The sequence below is a fragment of the Pistacia vera genome, unplaced genomic scaffold (genome assembly GCF_008641045.1).
Source record: "Pistacia vera cultivar Batoury unplaced genomic scaffold, PisVer_v2 Contig212, whole genome shotgun sequence".
Taxonomy (NCBI): Eukaryota; Viridiplantae; Streptophyta; class Magnoliopsida; order Sapindales; family Anacardiaceae; genus Pistacia; species Pistacia vera.
Genome location: NW_022196016.1, coordinates 663883 through 676200, shown reverse-complemented (window position 1 = coordinate 676200; position 12318 = coordinate 663883). Strand labels below are relative to the sequence as shown.

The 12318-nt window shown below is 35.9% G+C and overlaps 3 protein-coding genes across 3 annotated transcripts; 1 reads left to right on the top strand and 2 right to left on the bottom strand.

The window, feature by feature from the left end:
- Nucleotides 1-632: 632 nt before the first annotated feature.
- LOC116129500 (transcription factor MYB64-like) lies at nucleotides 633-2605 on the top strand. The gene is made up of 3 exons (XM_031415237.1): nucleotides 633-1084; nucleotides 1191-1317; nucleotides 1787-2605. The coding sequence occupies exons 1-3, from the start codon at nucleotides 633-635 to the stop codon at nucleotides 2603-2605; spliced, it is 1398 nt and encodes a 465-aa protein (XP_031271097.1).
- A 1843-nt stretch (nucleotides 2606-4448) lies between these two features.
- Nucleotides 4449-8647, bottom strand: LOC116129499 (GDP-mannose transporter GONST2-like). The gene is made up of 10 exons (XM_031415236.1): nucleotides 8610-8647; nucleotides 6596-6769; nucleotides 6265-6475; nucleotides 6014-6153; nucleotides 5795-5924; nucleotides 5615-5713; nucleotides 5349-5503; nucleotides 5152-5268; nucleotides 4964-5061; nucleotides 4449-4862 (listed from the first exon to the last, which is right to left on the bottom strand). Exons 1-10 carry the CDS (start codon nucleotides 8645-8647, stop codon nucleotides 4819-4821), a joined length of 1206 nt encoding a protein of 401 aa, XP_031271096.1. The 3' UTR covers nucleotides 4449-4818.
- A 1865-nt stretch (nucleotides 8648-10512) lies between these two features.
- LOC116129563 lies at nucleotides 10513-11975 on the bottom strand. The gene has a single exon (XM_031415280.1). The coding sequence runs from the start codon at nucleotides 11807-11809 to the stop codon at nucleotides 10640-10642; it is 1170 nt and encodes a 389-aa protein (XP_031271140.1). The 5' UTR covers nucleotides 11810-11975; the 3' UTR covers nucleotides 10513-10639.
- Between the last annotated feature and the right edge of the window lie 343 nt (nucleotides 11976-12318).

Here is a 12318-nt window from a genome sequence, read left to right as displayed (position 1 = left end):
TACACGTGGTACATATAAATGAGAGAGAGAGAGACACGTAAGCAATATGCCTTATTTGGTAGCCATTAAAGCAGTTAAAACCAGGGCTTGGAATTCTCCTGAATTTCATCACCCCAATAATTGTTATTAAATGAATTGGGCACCCCATAATTTGGAATTTTTCAACTTCCAATTTTAATTAATTAATTACAGGACAAATTCTACCCTTTGTCAATTTTACTTAGCAAGGGTTAAATCGTCTTTTAAACATAATCAAAGAGCACTTTCTAATTTTCTTTAATATTTTTGGAATTTTAATAAAAATTATTATTTATCATGAGCTTAATAACGAACCCACTAATGTCTCCCTTCGTATTTACTTTTGTCCGAGGGAGGAAGCTCAGGAGTTACAGCTACGGACAATTCTCAGCCGTTGGATTCATCTCCAGATGGACGGCTATGATGTCATGTGGCACTTTACAAGGCTTAGGACAAGCTTTATGTCTAGCTTCTGTTGTGGAGTTTTCTTGCAAGTAGGGAAGAAGAAAGAAAAATTGTCACTTAAACCTCTCCCAAAATTCAAGCATATTTCAACGCCTTTAATATTAGTCCTTTCTTTTCTTATTAATTTTAATCTTCTTCAAGCTCCTGTCATGGAACCAGGAGGAAGGGGAGGTGGGTTTGGGTACGAAAGTTTACAAAGCAATAAGCCTCTCATATATCGATCCACTCCTCCATTAACAGCCATAGACAGGTTCTTATGGGGTCAAAGCTGTCATTCCAATTTCGAGCAGCAGCCACAAAACAATGCGAGAAACAAAGAAACAACACCGAATGGATTGACTGGTGGTGGTACTTTTTCTTCATTTAGTGGTGCAATTAGTGGTTATGGAGGTGAAGTTTTGTGGCCAAACATCCAAGAGTTGAGCTTTGTTGATGGTGAGAGTGCTCTAATAAACAGTTCATATGGTAGAAACCTTAACGTGCATTCGAAAGAAGAAACAAAAGTTGCACCAAAGAGTAGTTCTAAAGGGACTGTGAAAAAGGCTAAGAAAGGATCTTCTCAAGCTTTGATCAAGGGGCAATGGACTGATGAAGAAGACAGGTGATATTCTACGGAAAACTGGTTCTATATAATTTCTTTATCATCTTTGGTTTCGGTACTTGAGTTGAAGCTAAACTGTGTTAGGGTTTCGTTGGTTTGTTTGTAGGAAACTGATAAAGTTGGTGAAGCAATATGGAATACGAAAATGGGCTCAAATAGCTGAGAAGATGGTTGGTAGAGCGGGAAAGCAATGTCGTGAGAGATGGCACAATCATTTGCGCCCTGATATTAAGGTTTGTTTCTAATTTCTCAATTATCATTTCTGTTAATTAAAAGAATAAAATTTTATTTAGATTTTCAGATATTTTATTGTCAATTTCAAGTGTATTATATAAGTATATAATCAAACCCTAGATTATATATTCAATTAACGTAAGAGATCACATAATTTCAGATATTTTTCTTTAAGAATGAGAAACCTTTGATCATATATTTCAGATATTTCATTTCTAGAACTAGGGTTTAGATTTATTTGAAAAATAATTCTTCCCACGAACAAATCATAGGTAGTTTTCCTGTATATTTATATAGAAAGCTGTATTTGAAGTAGCATCTTTTGAAAATTAAGTGTCTAGGGTTTTGTTTTAATCTCTGTCAATTAGTGTCAACGTGCATACCATAAGGCTAGAGCTTTAGTCTTAATTATTATTGTATGCATTTTTTTGCTTCTTTAATTTGGTGTGTTTTTATTTCTTGATTCAGAAAGAGAGCTGGAGTGAAGAAGAAGAGAGATTGTTAGTTGAAGCTCATGGCAAAGTTGGGAATCGATGGGCGGAGATTGCTAAGTGCATTCCTGGAAGAACTGAAAATGCCATAAAAAACCACTGGAATGCCACAAAAAGAAGGCAGAATTCAAGGAGAAAAAACAAACAAACACAAAAGCAAAAGGCTTCAAATTCAAAGCCTCAATCTTCTGTGCTTCAAGACTACATAAGAAGCAAGATAAATCTAATCAACACCACACATACCACCATTACCGCTGCCGCCACCCCAGCTAGCTCCACCGTATCGGAAGACCCCTCAACGTATTTCAATTACTGTCTTCCGGACTTATCTGAAACCACCACCAATGATTCTCCACCAATGATTACTGAAACATATGATGAAGAACTAGTCTTCATGCAAAACTTCTTTGCCAACAACTGTTACAATCAATCCTCCATTCAATATGATGGAACCAAGAATCTAATGATTTCCTCATCAGGTTTCGATTCTTCTGATCATCAACAACTCACCGACGTCGCTGATTATCAATGTGGTTTCTCTTCCACTCTAAACCAAAACATATCCCTTAATGGCCTTCAAGTGCAAGACACTCACACTACCCACCTGTATTCTGATCTTGGCTTGTCTCATCTGTTGAACGGAGCCAACATTTCTTCATCTCCCGTTGATTATGGCTACAATAGTTACACGACCATGGAGTACTTCCAGGGAGATAATCATCAGGCCCTTCAATATGGAAAGAAAGAGATGGACTTGATTGAGATGGTTTCTTCTTCTCATCTGTTCTCTAGGTAATATTGCTCTTGTGCTTTCACCAAGCATCCTAATTCTGTTAGTGGGTTCAGGATATTTGTTCGGTTACTGAAAATTTGAGAAACAAGAGTGGTTAGAAATGGAATTTGGATTGTGCTTAGGTTGTCCATGAACGTTTATTTCTTATGGTTTTCTGGCAATGACTTGGAAACAGATGGTGCTTGTTTTATGTTTTATTTAGTTGGAACTGATATCATTTTCATGTCGCCTATTAATTTTTTTTTCGTCTTATTCTTTACTTTCTCCTCATCTTTTCATTCCTTTACGAATATCTACTTAATATTTTTATTACGTAGTTAATTATGAAGGTTACGTAATCTATTTCAATTTTTATTATCTTAATCACATCATATACATAAATTAATTAATCTATATAAAAAGCTATTATACCATTGTTTTAAAACCTAGATCGGATCGGCTGGTCCAAATAGACCCTTATCCGGTCCTAGTATATCCTAAATCCGGTTATAGTAGTTAGACCGAATTGACCTACGTTAAACCAGTGGAACAGTGCCAAATCGCCAGGTCAAAGAACCGATGGTTAAATCGTAATCCAAATTCCCCAAATTAAAATCCCTAAATTGTTTTTGGTATTTTGGGTTTATTTTATTTATCATTTCATCTTTAGATTTGGATTTTCGGGTTATCTTATTTATGTTACATTGTTATTTGGATTTTAGATTTTAATGGAATTGTTTTGGAAATTTACTAGACTTTTAAAATTTTATTATGCCATGCATGCTAAGGTCACTGGTCCGACCGATCGATTTGGGAATTGGCCCCTTGACCGGGTCAAGGCCCAGTCCAATCTTACAACAATGTATTATAAGTGATATTATTAAAAACAATGATATACTTACAACTGAATTATACAAACAGACAAAGAACAAAAGATAGATTAGTCATTTTACATAAATTTTATGCAATTTTTGTCTGTTTGTAAAACTCAGTTATAAAAAAAAAAAAATTATTGTATTATTAATTGTTTTTTGACGGACAGTATGGGATATAATTGACAGAATAATTGATGCCATTGAAAAAATAATATCAAAGATGGAGATAGGAACTGTATCATGTTTTGCATACTTTACGATTAGGAGTTGAGTGTATCATGTTTTGCAAACTTTACAATTAGGAGCTGAGTTAACGACATTTTTCCACCCAAATAATGGTTTAACGACACTTTCTCATATACAGACTTTTAAAGTACCACTTTACTACTCAAAATTATATTTTAACAATGAAAAAAGAGCAAGCTCAGTTTAGGTTTTTGGGGTTTTTGAAGAGGAGATGTTTACGAGTTTTTTGGTGGTGGAAAGTTAGATTTTGGTGTTTGGGATTGATCATAATTTGGCTTGAGAGAAATGGTTACGCAAACCCTAATCACTCAATCGTCGGCGATTGGGGGGGTGACGGGAGTAGGGTTTGAGTGGTTTTGATGAATGATGATCGGGGAAGAAAATTGTGGTGTTGTGGGGTCTCAATGATGTCGGAATTAGAAACCTAATATAAATTTGAGTAGTCAAATATTATTTAAAAAATTTATGGGTGAAAAAGTGTTATTAAACCATTATTTGAGTGGAAAAAACTCATTTACTCTTAGCCTTAGGAGCCTGTTTAATCGAAGTGACACTTGAATCTAAAATAGACAGACAACAGGTCGTATTGGGTGGCACATTAAAGACATATATAAGAGAGACATCATTCACTATTTCATATAAAGTTAATTAAGTTCACAGTATTCCCCAAATTTCAGCCTTTTTCTTTTGGAATTTTATTGAATTGCTCAAGCCATTGAAGCATTTTCCAGTGATATAAGATCAACGTAAAAAAACCGATCGAATGGAGAGAACATAAATGGCTTTAGTCCATATTCCACAATCTCAATTAAAGAAAACAGCTAGTTCCGCCAAAAAGAATACATTTTTGAGAATTTTGCTCCTATAATAAGTAATCAAATTAAAACATTATTTCTCATGATCTGTGTTGTATGAAAATAGGGCTGGGTTCAAGTAGTGGAACTTGTAATTCTTAAGGAAGCTCCAATATTTCCCAATCCCTTGATATTTGGATGTTCTTTGTTTGTAAATTCATCTTCTGTTTCTTCCAGCTTCATTATCTCAACAGCATGATCGACCTATATATATATAAAAATTGTTTCCTGGAATGTATTTGATTGGTGCCCAGTTCTTGAATCAGGACATTTTGGCCCTGGCAAAGAATATGCCAGCAAATAAACCTGAGAGAGAAAGCATAAATTGGTGGGTATCAGATGAAAATTACAGAACCTTGCAACTTTTTAAGAGTTCATAATATAAGTATATTTGAGTTTCTGATTACCAAAAAGTATGCTGAACATATTTGGCAAACTGAGTGGAACCTTGAACAATACTAGACCAGCAATTGATAATGGAATCTTGTTCAATGAACCTACCAAACTGTCAATACCCATGAATTTGTTGACAGAAGTTAGCAGTTAATTGTATGTAGTTCAAAAATTTCAGCATAAAATGGAGATTTAAGATTACCTGTATGTGGTTGGACCAGTTTGCTTTAGAAACCACATAGAGGTGAAGCTAATTGCAAGTCCAAGAAACCCACTGGCTGTTGCAGCAACCCAGAACATAGGCAGATTTATTACATCCCTGCAAAATAATAACCACAAACATCAGAACAGAAAAGACGCAAGAAAAATAATTAATAAAAATTGAAGGAATTGACTTACACAGTCATTACATATCTCCATTCATCAAATAAAAGAATCAATAAGATGGCAAAAGGAAGAGATAATAAGTTATTCAGCAACACCATTGAGAACTCATTTAGAGATCCTGATCTAGTTGCCTGCTTCGCTTTGTCCATGACGAGCCGCAGGGTAAGCTGTCACAATATGCAAATGTTAAATGATACTTTACTTTGAAAGGGAAATTTTAGAAATAAGAGATCAGTAAACCAAACTTGGGGAATTCGCAAAGAAAGTAAAAATTTTACCGAGTAGCTTGCTGTTAGAACACAATTTATAATCTGCCAAGCATATCCAGTTCCATCAAATGAGAGATCTGTGATGCCTCCAGTGATAGCAGAGATAATCTGCAAAGCATGAAGAGATTCATTAAAAATAGATTAGAAATGAAAAAAAAAAAAAAAACATTGGCAGGTTGCATCATTTACCATTAGAAACATTGCAGTCCAGACTTTCTGATTCTGTTGTTTCCGGAATATATACAACTCTCCAACTGCTGTTAAAATATTTGTCACATTCTTCAGGATTGTCACCATCGCAATATTTATGTATTTCAAACTGAAAAGAAATATGCAGTTCACCAGAAAATATTAAGCTGAGCACAAACATTATTTATGCCCTCAAAAATTTTGCAGTTTATGACATACCTATACATGCCTGAAACAAGCATGCCAACAAAGATTATATTGACAGGAATCCAAAGCTTAATCAACTTCCAGTTTAGCTTTTCCACTGAAATTGCTCCGGAGAGCCCAAATATGACAACTACTAGAGTGCTAATTAGATTCTGCAGTTCAAAACCAAAAAAAAAAATTCATTGCTGGATAAATTTGTAACCTTGCGGGGAAGAAAATTGATCACTCAACATGCGACATTCGGATTGAGACAAGTAACATACTTGATAAAACATCAGTGATATTCCAGCATTGAAATTATAACTTGACAGAACAACTTTATTTAAAAGAATCATGCTGCAGGAAGAAACACAGTAAGCAGCTCCAGACAGAAGAGGTCCGGATTTTGTTCCTAATCCATGTTCTCTCCTTTCGTCCATGTCTACTGCAATATTTACAGCACCACCATATGCTGCTCGATTCCCTCTAAAGAACCTGCTTAATCGATTATGGAATTGCAAGCTTCAACCATGTATCGTATCATAGATATTGCAGATGTTTTAATTGAAGCATATTATCAAGAAATAATTGCATAAAGACTAAAAGAGATTCTACCTGTCACTTAATCCTCTGTATCCTTGCTTTTGAATGCCATTAATCATCCTGTGTAACCCATTTTTACTTTCACTTAATATCATTTTTCCGTTAGAAGAACTTGATTCAGGTTCTTCTGGATCACGAGACATAATCACATCCAACTTGAACTCGGATGACATATTGATCGCCAACCTGAGAATAAATAAATAAAAAAAAAACAGCTAATTGAAACAATTGACAATACTAAGAATGAACAAAACTTCATGAAGTTAAGTTAACAAGCCATAGAGTTGACAAAGAAGACAATAACAAGTACAGTTTACAGCTTGATATATACCCTTTCCCTTCAACAATCTTTTAAAGTGTCCAGAAGCGCAATAAAGAAACGATCAAAGGTACTCCAGAAAGTAGACAAAAATAATTTGGATACAAGGACAGCAGGCGTATGGTATATCTTTTTGAAGAGCACGCAAAGTAAGCAAAAGGGTGGATCTAAAGATTTTATTTTGATTAAAAAAAAAAAAAAAAAAAAAAGGATGGAATATGAAGAGAAAGAGAAGAATAAGTGGAGAACGACGAGATTCCAGGAGAGAGAACCGTCCATAGAATTAAATACTTAGATTAAGTAATACATATATTGTACAGTTTTCGAGATTACTTCAAAGTCAAACACTGATCCATGTACATTTATGAGTTATTCCTTGAAAAAATAGAAACTGGATTCAGCAGCAAAGTTGACGCACTTGAACCAGGTAATGAAAGTTTGAATATTGAGCTCTTTGCGCGCAAAATTTGACATAATACCGAAATCTAGGCGCTGCTCCGGCTGTTATAATGGGCCATGAAGCAGCCCATTACGAAGTAAGCCCAAAGATTTAATTACCACTTCTTCTTTTGTTTTTTCTTTAGGTTTATTTATTTATTTATACGTCTTTTTTTTTGGATTTTTTAACTAAATAATAATTATTTCTCTATTATAAGTCTCTTTATATGGTGTGATTTTAATCCTATTTTATTAATCTCGAATGTATATTTTTTGTTGCACGATCTCCTCATATTAGAATCTTGTCCAAGAAGGATTTAATTTAAATTTGTAAGCTTTGTTTAAAAAAAGAAAAGAGGAAATAAAAAATAGAAAATATGAATGCAAATACAAGGGCCTTTTACCCATTCAAGCTACCTTTGGGCTCACGGCCTTGACTCAAATTCAATTGTATGAAGACTTTGGTTTACTTCTGTATTGTTGATGCGTGATTTTGATACTAACGATTCACACGTGTAAAGTATTAAGTTGTTCTTAGAAAATACATGTGAACTATTATAATCGGATACAAAGACTGAATAATAAATAAGAGTTATGATTTTTAAAGTGGTTTGGATGCTTGAAGTGAATCCCACGTCTACTGTTTCTTTTATATATGAGAGATTACAAGATGTTGTGTATAGCGAACAGTGAACAGAGGTACAATAATTGAGTATTCAGAGAGAATATTAAGTCAGTCTCTTTCCCGTGGGTTATTTTTGCTCTAAAAATAAATGTTACAATTAGAATGAGAGTTCAGTATCAAAATCCGGAAAATGAGAGGGGGAGTCCTCTATTTATAGTAGAGAAATTCAAGGTAATGATCACAAATCTACAGGTGGATAGATGTCGTACAAGTTCTTCATTGCCTCCCATTGGCTGATAACTTAGGAAATATCCTCAAATTATCTAGGGTTTGGACATGTGTGCAGTCATCAGTCACTCATAGACAAAACCTGAACGTGCTAGGTTGGTGACAACCATAGTTTTTTTTGTCATGGAGCAACGTGGTAGCTCCAAGACAACGCAAAGCCTTTTTGAACTCTGATTGGTGTTTGCTAACGTAGGCTAATATCAACTCTAATTTTTTAGGCATAACATATATGAACAATATTATTTACTTTAAAAAAAAAAAAAAATGAACATCAACCTCTCCTCTTGCAGCAGATGGCAAGCCTTTTAGACACTAGAGTTAGCTATACTCAAGGGTTTTGTGTTCGAATTACATACCTTGGTCCATTGGGCTTATAAGATGTGTTCCATGACATTGAGAATTAGGCGGGCTCGGCTAGAAATTGTGCCCGAATACCTCAATTATTAGAAAAAAAAAAAAAAAAAAAAAAAGAAGGTGCAACTCAAGTCAACATCTACAAATAGTTGTTTACCATAAACCTTGACCAATTGACCAAATACCAAAAGACTAAATAAACTCTATTTTTCTATTATGGGCCTTGGTTGGGCCATATGATAATTGATGGTGTTACCCACTATTTGGAAATTGAGTAGACAAGGGTCCCAAAATGTAGGTCCAATATAAAATAAATAAAATTACAACGTAAAACTAAATAAAGTCAAGCGAATAAAAAGAATAGAACAACTAGTAGTGACCACTCAATTCACCTTAAAGATAAGAAAGAAGAAATTCTTTAGCAAATATTAAAGAGAAAGGAAAGAGAGCACAAACAATAATACATAACTTTACTTTATAGCCAAGACCCAAGAACCAAAACTTAATTAAAAACCAATTAATACATTAATTTTATTATTAATTACGTGAAATTGCTTAAAAGCAACCCTTAAACCCTTCCACACGGATCGACATGAGCGGCACTAAGCCATCTTGGGAAGCTTTGCTACGCTGATTGAGAGAGAAATTTTTTAATCGTTGATTTTTCGATTTTCAATGAATTTATCATCCTGTCATTCTTTAGTTAAAGTTAACAGATCTCGTTCACTCTAAAAGTATAGAGTAAACGACATATTCTCACCCAAGGTTTGATGAAATTCTAATTTGGTACCCCAAGTTCTATTTATTCTAGATTTCCACTCTTAAAATAATACTGTTAACATTTTTTGGGGTAGTGAAGGTGCAATTATCATAATGCCCTTAACCCTAAATTAGTAAATTATATTTTAGCCCCTAAATTACTAAAATTATAAAATTAACCATCTTGTTTTGAAATTACTTCAATTACCCCCTCAATGACTGCGCACTGTCTCGATTTTCATCGGATCTTGGCTATTTCTGATGGCGGCGAAACCCCTGGTCACCTCCATCAGCTTCCCCATCGTCTGTCGTCCAAAACCCCTCTGATTCCCTACTTATTGACCTCTCCAATCGACGGCGTCGTCAGGGTTAGGTTTTTTTCATTCTTCGTTGGATTCTGGTCGATTTCGACGAGTGATAAGGGGCTGTCAAGGGTACGGTTTTGTAGAGGGGAGGATGAGGGTTCGAATGGCGGTGACAAGGGTGATTTTGGGTGGAAGAATCGTTGGAAAAGGGCAAAAAACGTTGACGGTGAGGTTGGCTAACGTGCGCTAGAACTTTATCAGGGGCTTGGATCTGTTAATGTGCGCTTCTTTGTGAAATGACTAATTTACCCCTGAGCCGTTATATCTAACCATTTTCTGTTACTTTAAGGGTGAGAATTTGGAAAAAATGGAACTTGGAGTACTAACTAACTTGGGATTTCGTTAAACCTTGGGTACGTCGTTTACTCAAAAATATATTACAAAATTTGACCATCGATTCAAGAGTCCAATTGAAATTTGATTGTTTGCACTTTGACATTAAAGATCAAACAACAAATTAATTTATATAACTCATTTTTGTCAGTGTCAACAAACCCATTGAAATTACATTATAAATAAATAAATAAATATTAAAACATTAATTATTGAGTAAAATCATTAAAGCAAATGGCCACATGATCCCCATCATGTGTGTTTAATTATCCTGACATTGCAGGCCTCTGCTACCATTATGGATGGTTTTTATTGGACCCACTCAAAAAACCCTTGTTTGATCATAAAATCAGATCAAACGGTCAGTGATGAGGCTGTGTGATCATCACAGACATTATGCTAATAAAAAGTCTGCAACTAAAGCTCCATCATCACCACCACACATCACTAAAATTTTAACAAAAAATTAATTAAGATTACATACATTTTAACATTATCAGAAGCTTTTTTTAACACACTGATTTAGCTAACTTTAACTAACTCACTGGACTCACTCGTGTCACTCACTCACTCACTCATACGGTGTATACAATCACAAAGCAAGGAAGTACAGCCCTTGGATTAAAAACTAACAGCTCTTCTTCATCCAATCTGGTCTGGACCCCACTGGCACCCCTCCCAACGACCGAGTCAAACCCGCCATCCTCTTTCGTTATGGACAATTCATCCTCGTCCGAGTCACACCCGACCCGACCCGCCACCACCCGGCAAACCAGCATTGCTCGTTTCACGTTCATGAACTTGAACTCCTCTTCAATCTCTTCGGGGATCGCCACGTGGGCTCTCCAGCTAGTAGATAGTGTTGAAATTCCGTCCAGCTTGGGCGAGAATCCGGACTTTATTATCCCACAGACACTGCAATACTGCTGGTTACAAATGCTGGAATTCCCGTTCAGTCCCAAATCACAAAGAAACGTCGAGCAGTAAAATCTTAACAGCTCGTTACCATCAGCTATGCACCGCTCGTCTCGCCTCCTGACGGCGCCGTTTCGTGCGACTTTGGCTTTGACAAACTCTCTGTACTCTTCAAATCTTGAGAGAATCTTTGGGCTGTTATGGATCTTCAAGATTCGAATTATTGCCGGGTTCTTATCTTTGTTGGACCAACCCGTTTTGAATATGATGTCAACGATATTCTTACCTGAATCACCATCAATGAGCTCCGAAACAGCGTGTTTGATAGCTTGGTGTTGTTCAAGGAGATGGGGTTTCTGAAAAATCTCGCCGCAAGTTGTGCATGGAAAGATATCGTTACGTAGAGGGAAAAATGTTTGATCAACCGAGATGTCGGATTCTGAGCCTGAAAGAGTAGTTGGCTTGACATGTGGAGGCAAGTCTGAAGTTTGAGTTTGATGATGCTCAGGTGGGATCATGGAGGCAAGAGAATGCTGAGATGATCTTGCCGAGGTTAAAGCCGGTGATGGTGGGCGAGTTTGTGGGGTGTTTTTGTTAGAAGAGAAGATACGTTTAATGTAGGACAAAGAAGAATAGAGAGCTTTGTGGGATTTAAGGCGAGATGGAGAAGGAGATAATGAGGTAGGAGCAGCTTTTGATCCTTTTCGTTTCTTGGTACCGGGTGGGTGAGTAGTGTTGGAGGTGAAAATGAAGCAACCCAAGTGGAGAAGAAGAAGGAAAAGAGAGAGGAACTTGGTGAAGAATGATCCAATATTACGTCTTTCCGCCATTGCTGTATGAGAACTTGAGCTCTGGTTCAGAGCATCAATGCGTCATGGCAAAAGAGAGAGAAATGGTGAATTGGTGAGGGTGAATAATGGAAGAAGAGAGAAAAGGGATAGGGAAAAGAAAGGGAAGGAAACTTTGTAAAGGGAGCTGACGTAGTGTGGGGGCTTTAGAAGAATAAAGTAAAGAGTAGGTGTAACGCAACTTCATTGGCATCTCTCTGTCTGTGATTGTGAGCGTGTGTGTAAACTGAGGTTAAATTTATACGAGAGTTACAGTATACTGTACATATATGCTTAGACCTTAGTTCAGTTTAGTTGAAGAAATACATCATTGATGGATTCGCCGAAAAAGAAGATCAAAAAAGTTAGAACATATCTAGCCATCGTTGTTTTTACTAGGGTGTCAGTTTGTGTAGCCTTTAAGACTTTAACCGAAAGTAACTATAAATATTTTCATGTTCTGCACTAAACGACGACATGTCGTTTATCACCCTCATTAGTCATTTACCATC

Bases quoted from the DNA above. Each gene is read 5' to 3' on its own strand.
- LOC116129500 (XM_031415237.1), top strand. From the start codon at position 633: ATGGAACCAGGAGGAAGGGGAGGTGGGTTTGGGTACGAAAGTTTACAA. The intron at 1,085-1,190 runs GTGATATTCTAC...GTTTGTTTGTAG, and splicing joins TGGACTGATGAAGAAGACAG to GAAACTGATAAAGTTGGTGA. The intron at 1,318-1,786 runs GTTTGTTTCTAA...TTCTTGATTCAG, and splicing joins ATTTGCGCCCTGATATTAAG to AAAGAGAGCTGGAGTGAAGA.
- LOC116129499 (XM_031415236.1), bottom strand. From the start codon at position 8,647: ATGTCATGGAACACATCTTATAAGCCCAATGGACCAAG. The intron at 6,770-8,609 runs GTATGTAATTCG...ATTTATTCTCAG, and splicing joins TATAAGCCCAATGGACCAAG to GTTGGCGATCAATATGTCAT. The intron at 5,714-5,794 runs GTAAATGATGCA...CATGCTTTGCAG, and splicing joins GGACTGCAATGTTTCTAATG to ATTATCTCTGCTATCACTGG.
- LOC116129563 (XM_031415280.1), bottom strand. From the start codon at position 11,809: ATGGCGGAAAGACGTAATATTGGATCATTCTTCACCAAGTTCCTCTCT.